The following is a 26,040-nucleotide window of genomic DNA, read 5'->3' as shown; positions in this document are numbered from 1 at the left end:
TTAGTATTCACGTAGCCGTCTTTGCCTTCCATCCAAAACCTTTCTCAAGACACAGCCTCTCCCAACCTGCTGCCGAGGGGAGACTCCGTAAGTTAAAAGCACACGCTCTGGCACCGCAGGCATCACACAGAGCTCCGCCAGCCCGTCCTGCTCATGGCAGGGCAGCCCTGATCCCTGCGCAGGAGCCTTTTGGCAGCGTATCAGCGTATTTAAAGTTTCAGTGCAGCTTCATCCCCAGCCTCTCCAAAGCAAAGGAGGTGGCTAACGCAGTGCCAGGATTCACAAGGTTCCTTTGATCGTTGGTATGGTGACAGCATTCAACCAAAACCGATCAATTATTTTTGCCATAAAATTCCCTAGATGTACAAACAAACACTGGCTGAAGACTGCTTATGCCATAGTCCAACCCAAAGCTGCACAATGGGTGCTTTTTGCCCCTATTAGATTTCTTCCATCACGCGTGCAGTGGCATCCTCCGTACAGAAATATTTCCCAACCTTTACCTTTCGGGTTAGAACGGCACAGGGAGGGAACAGCTTTGCAGGCGCCGTCTCACACGCAGCCCTCCCGCAGCAGTCTGGGAGCGTGCAGCCCAAGCAAGCATTGCACAGACATGTACTTGCTCATCAGGACAGGAAAACAGTGTTTTTCTAACACAACAAGCTCCCACCAAGCAGGGAAGCCAAGGCACAACCCAGCGAAAAAACCCGCAGTGCTATCTCAACCACATCCTCTGGAAGCAGCCTCTCCCCTGCAGCAGGAGCCAGGGGACAGGGACAGATGCCCCAGCTGGGGCACCTCTGTTGCGAGGGGGGCTGGCCAGCAACCAAACAGCATCTTCTGAGGGTCCCGGGGCGAGACCTGCGCGTGGGGCAGGGGCTCTGGAGGGGTCCGTGCCAGCGGGGGGATGCACATGCATGCCTGGCAAAGGGAAGAGCCCATTGGTCTTGCTCTGCGAAAAACCTAGGAAAATGAGCTTTAGGCAGTCACATACAGTGTGGCCACATGCTTTCAGCTAAAGCTCAGACCAAGCAAACACTAACCACCCTCACCTCCCCCCCATAGCTGGGAGTGAGGTAGGAGCTCAGACTGAGCTTCTTGCACCCCTGAAATAATATTTACATGCCTTGGAAAAACAAAGCATCAAATAAGGTGCACTAAAGCTTGCGGCTTTATACAAAATACCCGCAGTCACTACAAGCACAAGGGATCCCTCAAACCTGCCTGTGCCCCCCACCCCAGCACAACAGCCCGCTCCTTCACTTCAGGTTTGAGCAAGACCAGCAAGACTGAGAAAATTCCTGTTGTAATGGAAAAAGGGCACCACCGCCCTGCCCGTCACACTCCACACCATAGCTGCAACCATGAGGATGCTTCCTCCCACCAGGACGGGACTTACACACGCTGTCCCTCCGTCAGCCCCGGGACCCTTCCAAGTAGCAGATGAGGATGGCCAAGAGCCGTTTTCCTGGCGGGCACCAACATCACCCCTCAGCTTTTCAGTCTACCTTTCCTTTCAAAATAATAGCAGCTCCAGAGTAATGCTAAAAGCACTGGCATTTTTAATGTTCTCAATTTCGCGTTCTCCAAAAAGCACACCCACAAATCTCTCTCAAAAATTTCCGATTGGGGGTGGGGGGGTGGGTTTGCATTTCAACACCACAGTCCACTATGTATTTTCTGCTCCATCCCTCAAAACACAATTACTACCTAACAGTGTTCAGAGCAGGTGTTAGAAATCCTTCAAACCATCCTAACACACCAGCATTCAAAATCCTGTCAGACAAAAACACAGTGAGAACAACAGTCCAAATGCAAAGGAGAAAGAAAAGCCAGTATGAAAATAAACTTTCCTAAAATAACCCAGCAAAGGTTTTGTCAAAGTAAACACACATTTTATTGTAACAATGATGCTTTAAAAATAAAGCTGTTCAGGGAAAGATTTTCTCGCTCTGTATAGCTGCGTATCGGTTCTTCTTCCAGGCTATTCATCCCTCGGGGCTGCCACGGGGAGAGCAGAGGGCTCTGCAGAGCCTCGCACAGCCGACAGCACATTGGCCCCAGCCAGCACCACCGGTTGACGGTCACCGGTGCCACCCGCGGGAGCTTCCCCAGAAGTTTTAATAAAATTGAGCATTTAAAGACTCCCCACACTGCATAGATATTAAAATCCATCAACAGTAACAGCATTCAAATAGGAACCAGTGCAAACATACAGCTCCCCACATTGCTCATCTCCATTCCCTGCAGTGGTCCCCAGGGTGTTCATCATACCCTGCAGAGCAGATGCTGCCTCAGTTAATGCAATTAATGAGTCCACCTGGAGAAGAGGCAGACGATCAGCTCAGGAAACAAAGCAGCAGTGTCAGAGCCCTTATCTCCACCAGACCCAGCAGCCACCTGAGGTGACCAAGCGCCTGCTGAAGCCCTGGCCCTCCACAACCTCCCAGTCCCATGAAGATGGGGTCTCCTGGGAGACCGGGCTGACAGCTCTAATGGTTTTGCTGTACGGTTTGGTCCACTGCAAATCACTGAGGTTTTGGTGCATTTAATTTGCAGGAATGAACCGGTATACAGAAGCTTTTGTGAGTGTTGATCAGCTTCCACAAGCCAGGCCTTCCAGAGACAGACAGGTGAAACGTGAACTCTTCACATACTCTCTGCACTTGCAACACCTGGTGAGCCACCAGCAAAATAACCCAAACCAGACATGCCTGACAGACAGCACAGGTGCTTACAGGCAAAGAAAACTCAGTAATTCACCTGCCCTCGGAGAAACCTTGGAATCTGTTAGCCTTGACCGAAGGTGGTCTCCATCCAGTGCTCCGCACTGGACGCACTGGCACAGGAGCCGCTCTGTGCAAGCGGGGCTGCAGCCGCTCTCCCACCTGCACGCGCCTTTTAGGAGACTCGGTGGCAGAGAAATCGGTGCTACCAAAGGAGCTATTTCCCGCAGCTGCCGCCAGTCTCCTTCCACACGTAGCACAGGAGACCCTGAGCTCAAGTTCTCCCATCAAGGAGCACTCGAGGATTTCTTACTACGCCCAGTCACTGTCACATCTGATGACTGCAAATGCCTCGGTGGGATATGCTGAGGAGCGGGGCTGATCCTTCCGTAGGTTGTGCAACACTGCTTGGCAGATCTTTTGGGGAGAGGAGGGTGCAGGAGGGCAGCGCTGCCAGCGCCCCATAGTGAGATACCACACTCCTTTACACTGCAGAGGGACCGTAAAGGACTGTAAAGCCAGGACTACAACACCACAAAGCTCATTTCATTATTCCGAGCTGCACCTTCACCTTCGCCCCTGCTTGAGCAGCGCCCAGCAAGCCACGGGCAAACCCCAAAGGACGCCGGTGCCCAGCCTCTGCCCGGCCCAGCCAAGGCTGCCACGGCCCCCGGGGTGCTTCTTGGGTGAGCTGGGCACCGTCACCCCGCTGTGGCCGGCACTGCCTGCCCCCACGCTCGGGACTCCGCGCTGCCGTCCCCTTTCACGTCTCTCCCCACGCTAACCTCGCCACAGGAGGTGCGCACAAGGCAAGAGCGGCAGCTGCCCACCCCGCCACGACCTCCCCATCCCCTCGCCCGCACTGCCCACCGTGCCATCGCCCTTCCTGGGACCACAGCCGTTACTTGGCCTCCATTCCTCACCACCAAGGGCCACTCATCTGCCTCCCACAGTACCATGGTGCCCTTAAACTGGGGCAAGCTGGTGGTAGCAAAATCTCATGCCATTTTCACCCCGGAACTCCTCTGTGCCAAGATCTGCCAGGCTGACGCATTAAATAACCGACCCAATCAGCCAAATTCGGCCACATAATATCCTTGCAAGGGGCCAAAGCAGCTAACAAGCTGTACAAAGGATGCCGTTGGTCTCCGCAGTACTGCTCTGCTGACCACCGAAACGCAGCGTGGAGGAATAGCGTTTCAAAGCACTCCTGCCTATCAAAATTAAGTTCTTGCACCATAACTGTAATTCCGGGCCAACGCTGCTACCTCATGCCCTGTACGGCTGGTCAGGAGCAATTCCTGATAAGTTTTGAGGTACTAAAGCCAGAGTGAATTGCAGCTCTCTCAAAGGTAACAATCTTTCACCCAATAGTGTAAATTCTCTGCATTATTTTCCTACATCAGATCCAACCAAATAAAACTCCCGTGCAACCTAAGTTTAATAAAATGAAAAGGCTACGACACCTAGAGAGACAACACAGGAAAAGCCAAGAGCAGATACCGGAGCACCAGGGAAGGCCCCTGACCTCCCTCCTCCCAGCCACACAGCAACCACCCTCTCCACGAGGACAAAATCCAAGGTCTGAGAAGCTCCTACTGTTGCAGTGAGAGTTATCAAGATGAAACAGCAACTTGCAGCGCGAGCAGCTTGTAAAAGCATTACTGTTTTCAGCTGCAGGAAGGAATTCCCTAGATTTCCCAGGCCCTGTTAAAAGAGCACAAAGCCAGCAAGAGAAGTCACTTTCCGGAACTGTAGCTTAGCTCCTTGGAGGACCATTGCTCCAACCCCCGGGTCCAGGAACAGACAGAATAACTCTGGCAAGCCCATTTCTGCACACCCCCGCTGGACAAGCGAGAGGCACGCAGGGCAGCTGTCCCAGGAGGGCGAGAGCCTCAGTGCTGGGAACAAGCCTTGCAAAAAATCCCGCTGAGGTGCACACTGGATTCCAGAGCAGGACAAAACGGTTCGCCCCGTGCCAAGCTCTGCTTATTCCAAAGGCGAGGCCAGTGCGATTGCACATAATTAACACACAGCCTGCCTCGCAGCCCCTGACCCTGCTGCTGCCACTCGCAAGACCTCCAAGCGAGGCGGTGAGCAAAAGCGGCCTCCCCACCCGTACAAGCATTGCCTCATACCTGCCACCTTGCAGGGCCTCCTGGCAGGCAGCAGGGACCCACGCAGGCACGAGAGCATCTTCCAGAGCCTCCAGCCGCTGCATCTCCACCAGCCCCGCCATGCCTCGGCCCCAGCTCACCGCGGAGCAGAACAATCGGCTGCCTCATCCAGCACACAATGGCCACGATGAGACAGACCCACATAATCACCCCAGCCAGGCAGCGACAAAAGCGAGCGGGTGCCGGGGAACAGCGTCGGGTAAAAGGGGAGCCTGCTGCATTTGTGCCATCAGCTAGGTCTCTGGCAATTTATTTTCCAGAGTAGCTTTGGGAGCCCAAGGATGTAAATTGTTAGGGTGGTGTGTGGGGAGGGCACACGGGTATTGGACACGAGTGCTGGGAAGGAAGCAGCGCTGGCTGTTTACATTGGATCGCTCTGCACAAACTTGAAGCCACAAGAAAATTTCAGTTCCATAGGAGGAAACCTTGGTGAAAGGCAGAAGCGAGGAGTACCTAGGCATCGCATAAACCAGGGCACAACGCAAACATAAGCCCCAAAAGCTCCGGGCTCCCTGTGGGTGCCAAGCGTGGCTATTTGCTGACCGTAAACGTTAATTTCTCGCTGCATTTCCATCTCGAGCAGACCGAGAGCACGCCAGCGTTACCGCATTTGCATGGAGGCAAACACAATGGCTGGCTGGGCAACAGGCCAGCACCAGGGTAGGCAACTCAGAGCCCAGGCTGGGCTCCCCTTCCCCAAAGGGCACCAGGAGCAGTTTTCCAGCTTTTCCAGCCAGCAAGGGAGCCAGCAAGCATGCCAGCTCCACGCCAATGCGCTGAGACAGCACCCAGAAGTGCAACTGTCCCAGTTTTCTCCTGGCACTGGCGCACAACTGCTCGAACACAACAAGCCTCAGCAATGCCAATGGATTTCCCCCCCCCCCCAAACCAGGGGCTCAGGGAGAGACTCGGCCCAGCACACCCTGCCACAGGGCCGCCTGGTGGGACCCTCGCTGCCGTGCCGTTCCCAGCTCGAAGGAGCCGACACTGCCCAGGCAGGGCAGGCTGGCTCCAGTCGCTGACCCCCACAAGCAGAGGTTTGCTGTAGAAGCCCCTTCCCAGCAGCCTGCGGCACCAAGCAAATGAAAGCCCTTCCAGGCCCAGTCTCTGGACGATTCAAGCTCGCTCACAGCTTCAGGTCCCGTTTATTTGGATTTTCTAATTAAGGTACAGTCAAGGAATGGATTAATCACTCCTCTGCCAGTGGTTTAGCCGATGAGCTGCAAATCCTTCTTCAGCCACTTCCCCAACATGTCCTGCAAGGGCAGAGGCTTCTTAAGGCCCTTCAGCAGCCAGAGAAAAGCAGCGCAGCCCTACCCACGGCACAAGGGGGCGGCGGGCACGCCGAGGGCCCCAGAACCCCCCGCTGACGGCATCTCTCCATCACATGGCACACCGTCGGTTCATTAAATCCTCGGCTCTGCTCGTCTCCTCTCTCTCACTTTTCTTCCAAGCTTCTTCTTGCCACTCTGGCCTGAAAATGAACTCCCTCCAAGTGCCAGGAGGACGAGCCCGGCGCCCTGGGAATACTGGGCTGGGTTTTCACCAGGGAACATTTCTGGCTGAAAGGGATGGGGGGAGGAAGCAGATCTTCTGTCACCTGATGGGGAGATGACTCAGAACATTGCTGACATTCACAGGCGGGTGGGAACAGCGACCACCTTGACCTCTCTGCCTTCTCTTCCAGCACTGCAGACAGTGAGAACACAGGGCAGGATGGGACCGTGTTGTCTGACGTCCACCAAGGGAAAGGCCTCTAGGCCCAGAGCTGGCTTTAAACAGTATTTTATACCCTACAGCACCTCTAGGACTGGTGGCCACATAAAGAAGCGGCACTAAATGCATTAGACAACTCTAAAAAAGAAACAAAACCATCCTTATCAGAGAAGTTTCCTTCAGAAACTGTACAGCCATTCCCTCTGGGCCTGGGGAAGCCTGTCCAGAGCCACGCCACGGCTCTTGAAGAAGACATTCCCTGGGCCTGCCCTGCGAGGGGCTGCAGCAGGCATCTGATAAAACAGCTGCCAGCCCCACGGCAGCACGTGGACAGGACGGGTCAGGCTCTGTTTACAGAGGGAGCAGGCAGTGGCTGTGCCACCCATTAGCACCAGGGTGAAACTGTCCAACGGGCGCACGGGAGCGGCTCGGCAGGCCCGCGGCCAGCCTGCGGGACTCCAACCAGCCCGCCGGGATGGCCCGGGCCACCGCGCCAGGCAGGAGCGCGGTGGGAGGCCCAGGACGCGTGTCCTCACTCGGCCTGAGCCCAGGACACGAGCCCCACGAGCAGGGCTTCGCACACCAGCCACCCCCAGCTTAGCCCCGCGCAAGGCTCCCGGAGTCCAGCGGCAGCCCCGGGATGTCGCCTGTAAATCAACCCCGCAGAAGTCACCTTGAAAAGCACACACGGGTCCCCCTGGGATGTCCGAGCTAGGGGTGGCATGAGTAACACCAATGACATTTCAAGGAGAAACTCCCATTCACAAGATTTTTTTTTTTTAAAAGATTGTTTTTAAAAAACTTAATTGTTGTCAAAGTTCGATTGAAGGCCAAACCGCAAGCCTTGGCTCCGCGCAGAAATGAGACACGCTGTACGATGATAGCAGCTGCTTTCCGAGGCACAAGCTTTCCGGTATCGCGGGGCGGACGGGCGCGCGGCCCCGGGGCACCGGCCCCGGGTGCTGGCCATTTTGGTTGGCGACCACCCGGGTCCTGGCGAGGCGCTATGGAAAAACGGAGGGCAACGAGCACGCTGCTGCCCCGAGCCACACGCTTATCTCCCCCCTCGACGGAAAGAGCGGGGTTTTCACCAGAAAGCGAGTGGAGACCGCAAGCACTTGGGCAACGCTCCACTTCTCCAAAACAACCTCTCCCCGGGCGGGCGGCGGGCTCGCTGCCCCCCCCCCCCATGCTCGCCCCCAGCAGCGGCACCGCTCGGGCCCCGCCGGCCCGGGGGAACCCGCGGGGGGCGCGGGAGGCCCCTCCCGCAACGGGGACCCGCACCGCCGCGCGCGCCCGCCCGAGGGGCGCGGCGGGGGAGGCACCAGGCACACCGCCCTCTCCTCCCCCCCCCCCCCCCCCCGGCCGCGGGCTCGCCCCGGCGGCTCCGCGGGGCCGCGGCCGGGGGCGCAGGGCCCGGGCCGCCCCTCTCCGGGCCGCGGCCGCCGGGGATGCCGCAGCCCCCGGGCCGGCCGGTCGCGCATTACTCAGCGTTTCCAGCGGGAGGCGGCGTGCCCCCGCCCCGCGCCCCGGGCCTCGGCCCGCCGCTTACCGATGCCCGGCGCCACATAGACGAAGTAGAGGAAGGAGGAGGAGAGCGAGAAGAGGAAGAGCGCGGCCAGCAGCGAGCGCCGGGGCAGCAGCCGCCAGGCGCCGCGGGGGCCGCGGGGCCACCGCATGGCCGATCCGCCGCCGCCGCCGCCGCCGCCCTGCTGCCGCTGCGCCGCCGCCGCCGCTCACATGCGCCGAGGCCCGGCGGGAGGCGCCGCGCCGGGGCCGCTCCGAGCCGCCGCCCGCGCCCAGCGCCGCCGCATGAATGAGCCGCGGCGGGACGGGGCGGGGCGGGGCGGGGCGCCGCGGGGACCGGCTGCAAACTCCCGCCGCCGCTGCAGCGCGCGGGGGTCCTCGGCTGGGCCCGCCCCGCTCCCGGGGCTGCGGGGGCGGCCGGCTGCGGGGCTGCGGCACTGCTGGTGGCACTGGGGCACCCGGCCGTGGCACTGGGGCACCCAGCGATGGCACTGGGACACCCAGCCGTGGTACTGGGACACCCGGCCGTAGTACTGGGACACCTGGCCGTGGGCCTGGGACACCCAGCGATGGCACTGGGACACCCAGCGATGGCACTGAAACACTCAGCCATGGCCCAGGGCACTGAGCAATGGTCCAGGGACACTCAGCCATGTTCCTGGGACACCCAGTAACGAACCTGGGATGCCCAGCACCAGCAGAGCAAGGGCTGACACCTCCGCCCCCAGCCCCCCAGGCAGCAGGGGTCTGTTTGGACGAGTGCTGGGTGCCCCCCAGATACTGTGTGGGAGGAGGCACAGCCGGAGAGGAGGTGATGGGCACAGATGGGTGGAAGTGAAGAGGGGGCAAAGTCATGGTGGTCAGTGCAACAATCAGCACTAGCAGCAACGAGCAGCCCAGTCGGTTAAAGAGTAATTAAGTAGTTCTGCACATGTTTGTGGGCAGTTCCTCTGTTGTGCGTAGGAGGAGCTGGAAGGAGATACAGAGATGCCTGGAAACGAAAAAATGGGAGAGAAGAAACACCATCCCTATCAGGGGAGCCAGAAGAAGTAGTTGCAGAGGAGACAGGGCCCCGTCCAGCCCACAGAGCTGTGTTTTTTGCCTCATTTATGGTTGCAGGATCTGTGCAACTCAGACTGTGTTCAGGGGAGGCTGGAGGGAGAGGTAATTCCTTACTCACCAGCAGACAGAGCTGAGAAAACCAAGCCTGGGCCCCAGGCCCAGGGCGGGAAGCAGGGCCGTGGACTAGGCATGCAGGCAAGGGCCGGCTACCTCTGCCCAAGGTGGGCAGCGAAGGCAGCGGCACCTCCAGGAATGATGGGCCGTGGCGTGGGAGATGGGGACAGACCATCTGCCAGGACGTGCCCGGTATGTCCCGACTGCCTCCGCGCCCCGGGGGCGGCCTCTCCCCGGCAGGGAACGAGGCATCGCTCAGTCCAAACTTCCGACCCAGGCAGGCGGTGACTGCTTGGCTGCAGCTGGGGGTGCCCAGCACTGGCCCCACGTCAGCCCCGGGCCAGACGCGGGGATGAAGGATTCTCCAGGTACAGCTGTGTACCCCAGTAATCCCAGGAAGGATTAGCCCCCCTTCCAGCCTGGATACAGTAAGGGCAAATAAAGAAAACAGTTCTCGCATTCGACAAATGGGAGACAAAAGCGCTCCTGTTAGATACACAGATTCTCAGAGGAATGAGGATAAAAATGAAGATAAAGTAAAAAAAGAGCGGGGATTAGCAGAAAAGTAGAAGTCTCTCTTTAAAAGGTAAGGCATTAATTTTCTTAATGTGCCAAGGCACAGAAGATCTCAAGGACAGAGGATCCTCAAGAGCCGGGAGGCTGAGGAGGAAAGCAGGGATTTCCCCGGAGAGGCTGCATGAGCTGCATTAACTTCAGGAACAAGGAACTCGTTCTTGTTTTCCAGGATTGCCACTCCACCACAACCTTCACTGAAACAAACTCAGTCCTGAGCCCTGTTAATTTCTGGGAGCCCACGATACTCTAGCAGAACTGCATGGCCAAGTGGTGGCTTGGGCAAGGAAACCCAAGAAGATTTCTTGCTTGGTTTGTGATTTGTTTGATGCAGACATGGTCAAAGGTGAGGCATCGTCACAACCAATAATCTAACCTTTTTAACATGTTTAATTAGCAATGACATGGCTGGAGGAGCCACCCAGAAACTTGCTCCCAGGCTCGGGCTGCTGCAGTGGGGCTGTCCCGGAGGAGTGAAGTGAGGGAAGCCCTGGAGCCACGCAGGGCATGCCTGCCCCGCTGCCCTGGCTCTGACTCACCTCCCCTCTTCCTCTCTCCCAGGGCTCAGCTCAGTCCTCGTCAATCCACTTCAGCCTCCCCCTTTTCTTTTTGCTTACTCTCCTTTCCCCTCCTCTCCCTGCCCTGCCCCTCCACCACATCCCAGGTAAGGGATAAAACACAGCAGCCAAAGTCATTCTCCCTCCCTTCACCCTCTTCCAATAAAATAAAACGAGATGAAAACAGCAAGAGGGGTTTAAAAGTTTGGGATAGTTCCGTAGGGCCACGGTCGGCCTTTGGGCTGGGAGCACTTCCAAGCAGGGCTGTTGCAGGGAGCGTGCGGGTGGTTCATGCCCGGGGGGGTCCTGCCTCTGCCCCACCACCATCCTCCACCTGCTGTGCTCCAGCCTGCACCAGCTACTCCAGCCTGCACCAGCTACTCCAGCCCTCCCAGCCTGGGGCGGACGAGCAAAGACCCACTTTCTGCAGAGTTTAACCTCCTGATGACGCCTTGAAGGGGGGCTTGTATGCGCAGCTTTTCCAGCAGCCTGAAGGGGAAGGTGAGGCCAGTTGGTGCATGGCCATGAGCAGGAATGGAGAGACAGGCCCCGCCAGCGCGCCTGCACTCGCGAGGCGATATGGCTGCACCCTCAGAGCACGTCTCCACATAAAAGGCGTTCTGCACCACTGGAGGCAGAGCTCTGCTCTGATGGCTGGGGGTGTCCCGGCGCGGGCACGGTCTCAGAGGGAGGCTGCAGACGCTATTGCACCACACGCAGTCTGGAGCGGCTGGAGCTCCATATTCCCAGTGTCACCAGCACAGTTGCTCAAGTGCTGTGTGTGGGAGACCAGCCTGGCAACTATCACGGCTCACTCCTGATGAACACTGGCACAGCCAGGCTGGGCGCCTGGCGGGCCAGATCCCGCACCCAGCCGCAGGAGCACCGGCGCCGCTGCGGGACAGCAGCCAGGAGCTGCCTTGGACCCTGCAAGGAGCAAAGCCACCCGCCGAGGAAGCGCCCCAGGGTGTCAGACGGACAGTGCCACCGGCTCCCGAGGGCCAGCGGGGAGCCGGCAGGGCTGGGAGCGCTGCCCGCAGGGTTAGCAGAGGGCCCTACGCAGGAGCCGATCCCAGAGCAGGCAGCCCGGTAAGAGGGCTGCTGTGGAGAAAGTATTCCTCAGTTTTGGGATTGGAAATGGTCGCTAAAGGGTAGCTCTGCTCTGGCTGCACCTCTCCCATTGTCACTGTATGCAGAGGCCCAACATGGATTATCTAATCTGGGAGGATAATCTTTGTTCGGCCACTGGAGGAAATGGCCTCGAGCTGCGTCAGGGGAGGTTTAGATGGGATATTAGGGAAAACGTCTTTACTGAAAACATGGTCAGGCACTGGAACAGGCTGCCCAGGGAGGTGGGGGAGTCGCCATCCCTGGGGCGGGGCTCAAAAACATGTAAACGTGGCACTTCAGGGCACGGTTTAGGAGGCCTGGGGGTGTTGGGTTGGGGGTTGGGCTTGATGATCCTAGAGGTCTTTTCCAACCTTGATGATTCTGTGATTCTATGATTCTGCGCAGGACAGACTGTAGCAAGGATGTCACAGCCCTTGCTAGCATTTTGCAATCTCTGTCACGGTCTCTGGAACTTCTGGCACCTTCAGTTCCAATGGCAGAGACTTTCCACAATAAAGACTCCATCCTGTGATCAGGAAAATGCCTCCATGTATAAAGGTGAGGACAGTCAGCATCACACCGTGTCAGCCCTCCAGCTGCTCGGCAGTGCTGTCTGCTTTGGGTCTTCCCTGGACCTTCTGCTGCCAGACAATCTGTGACCAACGCGGGAACCTGAGCTGTAGCACTCAAGAGACAGACAGAGGCTTGAGGTGGGCTGGATACTGACCATCTCTTGGCTTTGCAAAAGCAATGCGCTCCCTCGACCTTTTACTAAAAGTCTCTTTGCAACGTGGAGCTTGCTCCAGCTCCATTTAAAGGCAACGCAGTGTCATCACCAGCTCTGAGCAGGAGCAGGACACAGAAGATGCATGCATAGTAGGAATGCAAATATTTTCTATGTGTACACCCACAGACAAAGCGTTTGCAATAAATATTCACTCAGCATATCATTTGCTGTGTGCCGGATCATGGACATAATTATTGATGCAGCAGGTTTTCAGAAAGACACAACAGGGTGTGTACTTAATTTGGCAATAAGAGCACACCTAAGTGGCCCTGGCATTTTCAGCTGGGTATCAGACCACTGCCACCCACAGGCGCTGCTATTTTATCTCACATCAATGTGTTGGCAGTAACAGAAAGGAAACCAAAGGCAGATATTTGTTTATTAAGATGGAAGAACGCTGAACGCTGCAAGGTGCTCCTTGCAAGTGGGATCGCTGTAGACCAGTTCTCAGGTTATGCCACCCACTACACTTTCTAACAAGGCTATTAGGGCTCTGATCTTCATAGCACCTGCACACGTGCCTAACCATAGGGATGGCTCATTCTGCCACAGTCAACAGATGTGTCATAGCTCCCAAAAGTAGGTGATATCAAAGGAAATGTTTTTGCCGAGTTCCACGTTCACTTGGAAGGTGGCTGTCATCAGAAAAATAGGCTAAAATATTAAGCTTGTCACAGCACTTTGCAGAGATTCGGTTGATTTTGGTGCCTCTGTCTGCATCAGCCCACCTCTGAAGGCTGATGATCTATCCCAGTCGAAGTGGACTTGCACAAAGACTCATAAAATGTCTTTGAGATCTAAATATTTTGTTGAGGGAATACATCAGGCTGTACTTTCCAAAATTTCCCAAGGAAGGAAACTTCAGAAGACAAGAGGGAAAATTATTGTATAATTTAGTGTAAGTAATTTATCCAGATTTTAAAATATCACTTAACAAATTCCCTCTCAAAAGCTATGACGATGGCTGGGCTAAAATACTGCCAAACAGCTCAAGCTGAGAGTCAGAAAATAAACAGGCCATTTTCAGCACACCAGGAGGTCAAGATGGGGATGCCAGGAAATTCTCCGTTGGGGCCAGCCTTGTTGTGGATGGGGTGGAAGAGTGCTGCTCTTCCCTGGTCTGCGAGGGATTGCAAGGGAGTCAGGCAAAAACAGATGAAAGGGCAGTGCAGGCAGAAGAGAAACCCTGCCTAACTCCTGCCAGGTGACAGGGGTGGAGGAAACATCTGGACTATTCAGACACACAGCTGGATTTCAAAATGAACAGCAGAGGCAAGAAAGCAGGGTGAAATTCTGCCTCTGTTGAAGCCACCTGTGAACAAGAGGTCAGGACTTCACACCGTGTAGAAATGTGACTGTCTTCCAGAAATCTGGGAACAAGGACAACCAGGAACAAAAGAACATTTCAGAGGAAACTGCTTTCTATTAACTCGTAATTACATAATGCAAAATTAACTCACGAGGCCAACAGCTTATTTGGATTCCCAAGTGGGGAAGTCAGTTGTGTGGTGAATAAGAACCTTCCACAGCTACCTGAAATATAGCGTTTCACATACAGAATACAAATTCTTCTGCTGTGCAGCAAAAAATGCCCATTACCTTCAATAGCTACAACCGAGGGGATTTTAACCACTTCCACTCACCTGCTGACCAGTGCCAAACTACCCAGGCGACCCTACGAAATGGCTCCATTCTGGACCCTCCTTGCACTTGCAGCCACACGGCTGAATCCTAATTAATTCTGTGAATGTATTTAGATATTTTGCTGAAGTAAAGTATAAAGGCTTCCAGCCATCTTAACCTTCTTCTCAGCTTGGATTTTGATTAACTGGAATAAATATTTAATTAAGAAGGCAAAGAGCCGAACCTCTCGACCACCCAGGCATTGCCTCTGTAGTCATTGCCCTTTGATGTACAAGGAAAGGGCTTGTAGGACTTTCTTAAAACGTGTGAGCCTTTCATTTCTCTTAAAATCATAGCAAGGTTGGGCTCTGTTTTGGGGTTTGTCTCTCAGAAGCAGTGCAGTGAGCATCGCCCAAAGTGATTTCTGCTCATCTTCGTCTGATGTGCGGAGGGGAGGCTTGCTTTGCCCTCCACAGCCAACAGGAGCTTGGGCATTTGTTTTTCAGGTCCCCATGACACTCATGTCCCCATGAAAACCATGGGGCTGGAAAGCTGGCCCTGCTGTCCCATGTTTGCCTGGGACATTGCTGCCAACTCCCGCAGCAATCCCCAAGCAGCGGCGGCCTGGCTAAACGTTTGCTGCGATGAGCTGTAACGTAGCTGTGGGAAGAGCTCCTGGTCATCGCCCCGCACAGCTCCGTGGGTACCGCACAGCCAGCTGCCGCACGGTGGGCACCAGGCAGGACCGTGCTCTGGATGTTTTCCTCCTGTGGAGAGCACTGACGTGGTGCTGGCACGAGCTGGGTACTGTCGGCACACAGCGTGTCGGGCTGCACATCAGTGTCGGCGCTGGGTGAGAGGTACCTGTTTTGGCCGCGTTCCCTCTCCCCTCCCCGTAACCTGCGGTTTGACAGAGCACTGAAATACCCCCTTAAAAGTCACCGACTTCAGCAGCACTTAGGCATGTGCTGAATCAAGGCTTAGGAAACAGTTCAGCCCATGACAGCAATCTGCTAGAACCATCAACACTGCCATTTCAGGTTCCCTCTCCTCTAGGCTTAATTGCCGCCTGCTTTTGGCACTGGCACCATTTGTGCTGTATGTCTTTATTTTTCCCCGAAGGACCATTTGCATCTTTACTGTTGTTGTGGTTTAACCCCAGCCGGCAGCTCAGCCCCACCCGCCCCTCGCTCGCTCCCCCCTGCTGGGATGGGGGAGACAATCAGGAGGGTAAAAGTGAGAAAACCCCTGGGATGAGACAAAGACAGTTTAACAGGGAAAGCAAAAGCCGCGCACGCAAGCAGAGCAAACCAAGGAATCCCTTCCCTCCTCCCCACGGGCAGGCGGGTGCTCAGCCATCCCCAGGACGGCAGGGCTCCATCACGCCCAACGGTGCCTGGGGAAGGCAAACACCATCGCTCCCAGCGTGCCCCCTTCCCCTTCCTCCCCCAGCTCCATGTGCTGAGCATGACGCCGTGTGGTGTGGGACAGCCCTGGGGTCAGCTGGGGTCACTGTCCCGGCCGTGTCCCCCCCCAGCCCCTCGCTGGCGGGATGGGGTGAGGGGCAGGAAAGGCCTTGGCTCTGGGTAAGCCCCGCTCAGCAGGAGCGCAGCCGTCCCTGTGCTGTCAGCACTGTTTCCAGCACAAATCCAAACCACAGCCCCGTACGAGCTGCTGTGAAGAACGTTCACTCTGTCCCAGCCCAAACCAGCATGCTATATTTATTTTATTCTGAGGATATCCTAATGATTTCCTTTCATGCTTGATTTTGTTCCTGTTTGCAGCGGAACTCCTGCTGTCACTCTATAAGTATCTGACTCCAAAGTCTTTGCAAGGGCGAGTGCGACTGAGAGCAGAAAAGCTGAAGTCAAGCTAAAGAGACCTTTACCAGCTCTAAAAACAGCTGCTGCTCTTGCTGCTGCAACTGGTTTATACCTCATCTGGAGAACAACAGTTCAGAGCCCAGAATTGTTGCCTCCAATGGTTTGTTTGGCTGTGCTCGAGTTTGGCGACGTGCTGTATAATGTTTTTTGCATGGAAGTGTCACTCTGAGGGAGGTTTAATTGCTTTCAGCGTGGATGGTGATGAGAACGCCTTGGAAAAGCTATTTGCATACTTTTTTTTTTTGAATGCCAAATGTGTAACTTCCTCCATGCTCAGGCAGTCTGAGGCTGCTTCCCTGCCTTACTCAGCTTCGCTGGGTGCCTCTGAAAAATTAACAACCAGAAATCCCCCAGCGTGGAGCGGAAAGTGAAACTCGGGGCCAGTTGGTTTGAATGTAGGATTATTTGTAACAGCTAAAACAGCAGGACTCCGAATATGGGCTTGCAAACTATAGACTCAGACCACCCCAGGCCCCCAGCATTCAGGGCTCTACAGCCAGCGGTGCTGCAGGAGTCCAGGGCGAAGCAAGGGCAAAGGCACTGCGTGGTCCTGGGGTATTGGCTCGACTTGCTGAGCAGAAGAAAGTAAATGAGCGATTTCAATAGCATAGGGCTGGTGTCAAATTGTCGAGCAGCCACCAAGGGCAGGGCACACACCTGCTCGTCCCAGCACCTGCACCACTGTTCGCACCATCTTCTCAGTGCTGATCGTGGAAAACACTGACCGGCGTCATCCCTCCGATGGTCCTCATGCGAGGCTGGGAGGTGCCACGCACAAATCCCTGTCCTTCCTTCTTCACAGAATTCATGGGCAAAGTATCTCTCAAGTGGCTTTGGAGGTTTCCACAGCATCAGCTGTGACAAAATGGACTAAACAGATCTTTACTCCACCGCGTATCTCACTACAGGGCAGTTCAGTTTTGTAGTTACTTAATGGTTTGAAGCATCAGCTTTGACATAAGCAGGACCCTGCCTATAGGAGTGGAATAGGTATTGATTTAATGCCCTCAGCGCAAGGGATCCTAAGGCACCTGGAAGCATCTTATTCTGGAACTGCAGCCATCCCCCCAGGTGAGCTTGCTGCCTCTGCTTTTCCCCAGATACATGCTCTTTTTCAGCCTAGATATTTTACCCGGGGAGAGGAGAAGAGTTATTTACAGCAGTCCAGGATTTGTAGTCTGGCTGGCAGCACTGTACGGCAGCCCCAGCTGTGCTGCCACACACAGCAAAAATCAGGAAGAAAAAGTGCAGCGTTTTTCTGCCCAGCGTATGTGCTGCAAGACCAACACCTTCTGGAAGCATCAGATTTGTTGTGGAGGTGCTGGGCAGCTGCGTACGTGTGTGTGCTGGATCAGCACCTTTCAAGCGCGATGGATTTGCTGAGCGTGTACAAACCATCTGCCCAGGAAAGCCACAAAGAAAGGCACCAGCCCTGGTCCCCCACACAGAACGGCAGCGGCCCTGTTTGCCCACGGGGGAAGACAACAGTCGCGTCAGGGTGGACCCTAAAGAGGCAGAGCATTTCCTGATGGAGACCACGTTTCTGGTGTGACGGGGTTGTTTGTGCCAGCCTGGGTACTGCGACACGGCACTATTTGTGCTGCCAGCCAGATTTAGTTCTGCTTTGCACATGTGGCTGCGTGTGTGCAGTGTGTTCATCTGAACAACAGGAACAAGGGCTGCGGTCCACGATCAGCCTGAGCCTGCTCTGATAGTCCCTCCAAGGTGCTCAAGAGCTCAGCCCAAGCCCATGCCAGGGTCTGCAGCTGACAGCGCAGAATCACCCAGGAATGCAGGGCAGGGCAGGAAAGGCAGAGCATCACCAGCAAGTACCGAAATGGTGGAAACTGTATGGAAGCAGAATACAGTCAACTAAACTGGAATTTAATCAGGACGCCAGGGCTCATATTTGCTTGTTACGAACAACCTGAGTGGCTACATAACATAACTGCAGCCAGAAATATTTCAATTAGAAATCAGGCTGAGTTTTGTAAGAGCAAAAGTGGAAGTGGTAGTTTCTCTATTTCTTGATGTCACCCAGTTAAAGCGGTACAATTTTCTGGAATTTATGTGTCAGCCACACACCCTGCCTGCCTGAAACACAAGCTATGGGGTTCGTTACAGGGTTTTACCGATGATACTAAGTGGCCTGTGACACAGAGGTGTCCGGCTGCGATGACCTAATGGGTCTGCTGGCCCTAACTGCTCTGTGTCCCCAGAGAATCACTGCCTCATGATTCAGAGGGGAGAGAGGTACTCCCTGCATTACCGGCATGACAGCCAGTTTCAGCCAGGTTCACAGAGTTTCTCGTCTTATGCAACCTCCATTAGTTATTCACAGCAACTGACTGCGGCTAGCAGGAGAGTTTGCCAAGAACGGTGCCTAGATACAACAACAAACCAGGCCTGGCTTTGCCATGGGCATATTTTTCTCAGATAAACCATGAAAAAAGAAATTTACAGTGTGCAGTTCATTGTACGCAACCTGGATTTAAGCTGTTCAGTTTGTAAGGGTATTTTAAACTAAGCAAACAGCTTTTTGTTAACATTTTCACTAGTGCTGCAGATTTCTAGGTTTAGAATAGCACTGATCGCTTTGAGCCAGTACCGCTTCACTGGGATGGAGGGATTGGATGTCATACATCGCAGTTGAAACCCTGAGGCCATGCAACCATTTTTCTGGCAGCGTCCCTGAAATTAACTGGAGTATCAGCCGAAGGCATGACCCTGGGGCTTCGCCTTAGCTCTCAGAGCAGGGGGGAGCTGCTGGGTTACATCTCACCCCACAGCCAGGGAGAGACATGGGCAGCAGCACTACAGCACTGGGCAAGGCACCCACGCCAGTCCGTATGCCATGGATGGATGGATGGATGTGGCAGGGAGAAGGAGCGGCCGGATCTGTTGAAAGAGTCATTGCAGGGCCGAAAGGAGGCTGCCAGAGCTGATCTCTTCTTGGAAAGAGAGGAGGATCCAAGGAGAATGGCCTTGCCAAGGAAAGGAAATAATTCGCTTGCCCTCAGCTCCTGCTCGCTCTTCACCGGGCTCTCCTCCTCCAGCGCCGCTGGCTGCCGGGCACTTCGCTGCTGGGCTGGGTCTGGCTGGGGGGAGCGGAGTTTCTTCAGAGGTGCAGGTCGGGTGCTGTGGTTTGGAGTTTTGACTAAACCAGCACTGATAACACCCCAGTGGTTTAGCTGCTGCTGAGCAGGGCTGGCACAGCGTCAAGGCCCTTTCTTTTTCCCACTCGGGCCCTGCAGCGAGGAAGGTGAGGGGGTGAGAAGCTGGGCAGGGGGGCACAGCTGACCCCAAGTGACCAAAGGGGTGTTCCGTGCCACAGGGCAACATCCTCGTCAATAAAAGCTCAGGGACAGGAGGAAGTGGGCACGCTCAGGGTTGTGGTGTCTGTCTTCCCAAGTAACCCCTATGCGCTTCCCTATGAACAGCTGAACACCTGCCTGCTGATGGGAAGTGCTGAATTCACTCCTATGTTCCTTTGCTTGCTTGTGCAGCTTTGCTGCACTTATTAAGCTGTCTTTATCTTGACCCACTAGTTTTTTTGTCCCTTTTGCCCTTCTGATGCTCTCCCCCACCCCACTGGAGGGGAGTCAGCAACTGGGTGGGGGCCTACTAGCCCACCACAGCAAGGTAAGGTTCCTTCCATTCATCCTTTCTGTTTCTTTTGTTATATATCCCCACTGTCCTGTGAGATAGTTACTGCTCTCGCCAGCGTTAAATCTTTGTTGTTGTTGCTTTTTCACTCTACCCCTCCTAAATCTGTACTCGTCCCCTCATCTCTGCTGCAGGCTGCCACAGTGACGTTGCTCGCTCGGGGCAAGAACAGCCACAGGGCCATGGGAAGGGATGCCCCTCTCTGCCATACGGGGCCTGCGTGTTGTGTGTCAAAAGTGATTTGTGGAGTAGGTGTGAACAGGAGCTGTGTTTTATCAACAGAGCAACTGCTGTCCTGACAAGGGATTACAGAGATAACACAAGGAGCAGAACATTCTTCTAGGGAGGCACTTCAGAGGAATGCCCATAAAAACCACCACCAGCTGCCTCTGATGGAAAGGAGACAAGAGAGGAAGCGTGGCCTACTAGTCAGAGCAGGAGTCAGCACATCCAGGTTATTATTCTTCTCGCTACTATCACTTTGCTGGATGTCTGGACATCTGAACTAGATACCTGCATCATTCCAGCTGTGAAACTCCTCTCCTCCAGCACAGGCACCACGGCCAGGGTGACGGAGTGTACCTAAAAACCCTAGATCCTACTGCTTGGGTTCCCGAGTCTGCTAAACAGCACTGGGCAGTTTCTGGCTGCATCAGGGCTACTGAGCAGAAGCAGGCTGGACGCTGGGAAGACCCGGCTGGTGGGAAATCTGTGTGCCCGCTGTCATTAAATCACGCTTCGGAGTGCCCACGGGGATGCCTCCCCGTGACCCAGCTGCTTTTGCCATGCCATCCCGTTACTCGCAAAGGGCAGAGAAGACTGGCATCCCTCTTGGAAGGGCCCTGCATCGCCTCCTGCAAGGGCTGGTGGGTTTCGGAGGCAGCTCGAGAGCAGGCTGCTGGTGTGAGCGTGAGGTGACAAGTCCTGGGAGTGCCCTGCAGCTCCAGGCTACCGCCGTGAGCAGAAATGCAGTTGTTTGTACAGTTGTTCTCTTTCCCCATTCCCATTTGTTTGTAGACAGGTCACAGCAGATGCTTCTCACCAGCACAGCGGATACTTGGGCTCTTTTGTGGCTGGTACCGGTAACTAACCCAGCTAACAAAACACTCCATTCATCAGAGCTGTCACAAAGGTTTGTTAATTCCCTCTGACAGAGGGCTTTCAGGATAGCCTGTAATAAGGAAGGAGGAAGAGCTTTTAATTTATATGCCAACAAGAGTGTAATCCAGAGAATACCTAAACACTGCCCTCAACAAAAAGGTATTCAGCAATACAAGCAACCCTGGCAGAGGGGCAGGCAGTGAAGGACCGCTGTGGGAGGGGGAAAGCAGGGCGCAGGCAAGGCCAAGCTTCCTGCAGCTGGTGTGTGGGTTTCACCTCCCGGGTGATGAATGGCTTCTGTCCGGGAAGCAGCTGCCGCCAGGCCACCGCGGGCAAGGGCAGACACCACGCTCGTGGTCCCCCCCAGTGCATGGACCCACATCCACGGACACTGGTGGCCGCTAGGGCCAGAACAGAAAAGGAGGTGGCTCTGCTCACAGCTTGATGCAGGCGGGACCGGCTGCCAGAGGAAGCTGCAGATACTGCAAGTTTCCACAATTTCAGTATACTGAAGAGTAGCGGGGAGGCTGCCGGGAGCAGGACTGCATCTGCTTGCCCTGCAGTTCGTCTCTGGAGATGTCTGCGTACAGCCTCTGCCGGCTTTTTGTCGGGGAGGCGGGGAATGTAGTTTTTTAAAATTCTAATTCTAGCCTGACCATAATTGATTTTTACATTCTTGGCTTTTATTTTGTTTTGTTTTTCTTAACTTACAAATGGTGGTTTCTGCTGCTGGCATCTCCTTTCCCTGTCACCCCTCTACGCACGCACACAAGCAAAGTGCCATCAAATTCTGGGATGGATACACATGCACCAAATACATAGACACACTCCAGAAATCACACCTGCGGCAGGGTGTGGGAAGCTTAAGCTTGAGCTTGCAATGCTTGTTTGAAACTAAGCATTGAACAGCCCCTTAAAGAGAAACTAGATTGACTTGAGGAAGAAGTTCAGGAAGAAATGGAAAAGGGCGGTACTTTGTCGTCACTGCCTTCTCTCGCCTCATTTTCTGAGCGTGCAGAAACATTTGGAGGCCGTTGCTGAGAAGAAGACCCAGGGCCTGCAGGACCTGCTAGCCTGACACAGGGAGCTGCATCCCGGGTCCTGGCAGAAGACACAATCATGGAGCTGCATCATGCTGGGCTCCAGCACATGGTGCAGTCAGCCCATGTACGGGTTGTCTGCGGTGGCCAGAAAGGCCAGGTAAGGAAGTGGTGTCAGTGAGAGCCGTCTGTGCTAGTAAACAAACAGAAACCTGTTTCCTGGGAGATTAGGGTGGGAGAGTGGGAGCAGATTTCCCCAGTCTTTGCTGGTCTCAAGATAAAGTGCTGCTCAGAGGGCAGCGGACCCTGAGCGACGTGCTTCCCAGCTCACGCATTGACTTGCTGTCTGTTTCAGGGCCATTTCTCCAGCCTCTCTGTGCCTCAGTTTAGGTATTTGTAAAACAGCAACTGCCTTCTGCCGAAGCCTGTCACCCATGCACACTGGGAGAGTCACATCTTGAGGCAGAAGGCCCATCACACGCTGCTGCGAGAGCGGGCTCGGATGAGTCACGGCGCACAAGCACAGCACCAGCTCTGAAACACATGAAATGCCTGAGTTCTCAGAGCAAAAAAATCACTGTTTAAAAGCAAAACCGAGGGAGGACAATTTCTCTATGTCCTGTCTCTGGGGCAGCACCTCCTGTCCCCACTTGACAGTGTTTGAAGCATTTACCCAGCAGAGCCTGTCTGTTGTGAAGGCGGCAAGCTCTGTGGATGGGACTGTCCTCCGTGTCTGCCTGTCCAGCAGAGCCGTTGTTGGTGCGTGGCAGGGCACAAGCCAGCATGAACAAGCGTCTGGTGCCAAAAAAGAGGAAATTAGACTGGGGTCAGGAGGGCTGCACTTCCCTGAAGGGCAAACAGGGCTGGAGAAGTCAGTCATCCCTCTCGACAAGGTACTCGTCACACCGTCCCCGTGTCCAAGGCAAGGGGGAGGTCAGTCTCCTCAGCCCGTGTATTCAGCCACTTGGCCAGCCGTGTCAGCAGGTGACATGACAGCATCCTTAGGAACAGCCCCTCCTGCTGCCCTTTGGGTCCCTGTTCCCAAAGGCTGACTCCATTCCACTTGTTTGCATTTCAGGCGGATCACAACCTCTGGCAACGGGCTATAGCAGCATGGCTTCCTGGGCTCTGACTACAGCCACACGACGTGCTTCCCTCTGCCACTGCTTCCTCCTGTATAAACTCCAGATTTAGCATGTCAAAAACAGGCAAAACATGAAATGAAAAGCAAAGAAACCAAGCAACAGGAGAGGCATTATCTGCTGAGAACTTGTGCCTGGAATTTGTCTCTCTCTATATTTGTTTATATTTATACACATAAGTGTGTGTGTATATGTATGCACACAGGCGTATGCCTACTGCATATATCTGGAGAACAAGAGAATAAGATGCTATATATATTAAGATACATTAAGAAGCTATAAAAACAAATCTATATAGTGAAGGGCTTAAAACAATTTTTAGCATTTAATCAGTAAGCCTAAGAGAATCCTTCCCATCTGCCCAAAAGCAATAAGCAAGCAAATTACATGGCTGACTCTTTCCCTACCTTCTTAGCAGCACGCTTAACCTTCACCTGTATAATAAGTAAATGTCCTGATTTTGATAACAAAGATCATTCATCCTTCCTTTTAACATACAATCAGTTCTCTCTTTCTCAGTCTCATACTGGAGTGCAGGAAAATCGAGAGAAGGGAGTAGGAGGAGATGATCTTTTAGCACAGAGATTGTTTCCAGGCCAATGCAGCTCCCCAGCATTCACATCCCAGCCTGCCAACATCTTCAGGAGCTGTGATGGAGCTGACGCTGGGGAGTGAAGAAGCCCCCAAAAGGCAGGTCTTTGCTAAGCAGTAAGTGCCCTGTTGCCACTTCAGTGCCGTAGCCATAGGCATTTCCTCATGCACAGCCTACAGATAGTGCCATTTTAAGGCCACTGCTGATTTTGATATTGTTGATATTGCTGATTTTGCCTGACATCTTTGAAATCCCAGGCTCGTCTTGTTGTCTGGCCCATACCATATTCCATGCAGAATTAGAATCTGGCTTCAGGTGAGGTTAGAGCTGAAGCCCTCTCCACACCCTGGGAAATATTTTATTTTTAGTATAAAGCCAAGCTATAAAGGTGATTGAGATATTAGAATACTTGTAGGATAGTTCTACAGTAAACCTAGGTGAAGCACTTCCACCTTCCCTACAATATCTGGCAGCTCCTCCCACTGTCTAACTACCTGCAGGAGGAAGTTCAGTGCTCTCCGTTTCAGGAGAAGGACTTGAATCAAGGGTTAGTGTTCAACCTGCCTGAGATCACAGTGTTTACAGATAATCTAAATATTAATCCATATCTCTCCAAGGCCAAAGACTGCCCTAACTGATAAACCCACTCCCTAGAGTACGACTGGCATGCCCTTGCTCTGTAGAGCTCACTCCTCCACTTGTAAGAGAGAACAAAGTCCTGTGCCTGTAAATTAGTGTCTTCCCCTGTTCCCAGCTCAAGGTTACAGCTGGCACCTACTCATCTGTGCCTGCCCTCCGTGTTCCACATAGCTATCTATTTAGGCTGCCCTGTATAATTTAAGAATTAAAACTAAACACTATGTTACCTACAGCCACATCACCTTAGATGAGCTTAAACAACTGTGAAATTCCTGGCATCTATTAAAAGCAACATTCAGCGCACGCATTAATCAACAGATGCTCAGTAGCCGTGCATCAGAAAACCATGAGTGAGAATCGGTCCGAAAGGCCTCCCACCAAAATGATTACTTTCTCTTGCGACCAAGCCTTTGACAAACCACCTGTACAGCAATGCTAAAGCGGCGTTTCGTTCAGTGGCTATCCCAGTGGTAGTAAGCCTGACCTACCCCTTCTCAGTGGCAACAACAGGTAAAGCAAGCAGTGGTATTTCCTGCTGGTGAGTCAGAGGTGAGACAGGAAAGTCGCCATCTCCTCACGCAGAACATTTTAGACGTTATAATGCGATATCACCCGTGGTTAGTTCACCCACAGTGCGCTGCTCTGAGGGACAACTCGTCATTCGGTGGAAACGTGGCAATTCACAGTGGCTAGCTAACTGCACCTCCTGGGGACCTGGGGCTTCCTCTTCTCACACGGTCGCTTCGCCCGGCAGCCCCTGACCCCTGCAGCCGCCGTGACGCTCGCCGCTCCTCCAGGGGTCCCTGTGATCCTTGTCCCCCTTCTACCTTTTTCCTTTTCTTTGTTTTTCCCTTCAGATCCTGGCTTTTGTGAGGTTCAGTTCAGGGTTTGTTTCTCTAGGTTCCTAGGCCTCTACTTCCCTGGCTCAATCCTCCTTCCTTCCACGTCCCTTCCTGAACCCTTCCCATGGCCCCCAACACCCATCTATGGTTCCCCTTTGGCCAGGGCCAGCAGGCACAGTGAGGAGGAGGTCAGCTCACACCCTGAAGAGTTACATCTGCAGTCATCCCTTCTCCGCATCAACTTCTCATGATTAAAAGCACATGACAGCTACAAGGCCAGTAAAACAAACCGAGTGCAGATTTTCCCGACCGCGCCAGTTGAAAGGCTGGAGGAACAAAAACCAACTGAAAAAATGAGGCCAAGGCCAAAACCAAAAAAAGCCCAAAGCTAAACAAAAGTGAAAAAAAGGAAAGAGAAAGCAAAACAGCTAAAAATTTCTGGTCTTAATTCTTAGGCCAGATGACCTGCTCTTTGCATCAAGCAAAACTCGAGTGACTAGGAAAGATAGTTTTAAGATTGTCTTTATTCTGCACCAGCCTCATACGGAATTGCACGTTGCTCTGCTGACAACTGCAAGAGCCCATCGAGACCGATGAAGGTTACATGTGACTCCAGCCATGCCCTTTTCCCCGACCTACGCTGCTGCAATGGCTCCACTTCTTCCACCATCTGCAGAGCAGCTTTGCCCTTGCAGATGGATGCAGCTACTCCTTCTAACGCAGAGCGGCACAGGCACGGCTATAAGATACGGAGGAAGGGGGCTACAGGGAGGAGGAGCAGACCTGTCAGAGCTGCACAACAAAAAAGGCACCAGTTATGCAGTACAGCAGTGGGGCTTCCAGCTGCACAACAGGGAAAATGTTCTTCACCCTGAGACGGTGCCGTCCCAGGGCAGCTGAGGATTCTCCATCCTTAGAGATTTTCAAAATTTCTCTGGACAAGGCCCTGAGCAACCTCCTTGAACTTTGAAGTGGGCCCTGCTTTGAGCAAGAGGTTGGACCAGAGCTCTCCAGATGTGCCTGTCAATGATTTTTTCTCTGTTTGCTAAGTGGAGAGGACAAGGAGCGGGTGAGGAGGACTGGGCTGCACAGCGGGGGAGCGTCTTTCTGTCGTATGACCCAGAGCACGAGCCGTATTGCGCAGAGGTGAGATGCATGCGGCC

The 26,040-nt window shown here is 54.1% G+C and overlaps 1 protein-coding gene across 2 annotated transcripts in view; it reads right to left on the bottom strand.

Annotated features, from left to right (window-relative positions):
- Window positions 1–26,040, bottom strand: part of B4GALT5 (beta-1,4-galactosyltransferase 5) — a 60,090-nt gene that overhangs the window by 29,744 nt on the left and 4,306 nt on the right. Inside the window, exon 1 of one of the 2 annotated variants that reach the window (XM_075108588.1) lies at window positions 8,172–8,393. The exons of the other annotated variant lie outside the window; for it this stretch is intronic. Within the exon in view, the coding sequence (XP_074964689.1) occupies window positions 8,172–8,298 (127 nt within the window). The 5' untranslated portion in view covers window positions 8,299–8,393. Of the gene's footprint in view, window positions 1–8,171; window positions 8,394–26,040 lie in introns of those variants that run through there. 2 annotated transcript variants of the gene reach the window in all.

The sequence above is a fragment of the Phalacrocorax aristotelis genome, chromosome 13 (genome assembly GCF_949628215.1).
Source record: "Phalacrocorax aristotelis chromosome 13, bGulAri2.1, whole genome shotgun sequence".
Lineage (NCBI taxonomy): Eukaryota > Metazoa > Chordata > Aves > Suliformes > Phalacrocoracidae > Phalacrocorax > Phalacrocorax aristotelis.
Note: the sequence above shows the minus strand (reverse complement) of the source record. Positions and strands in the feature narration are given on the sequence as shown.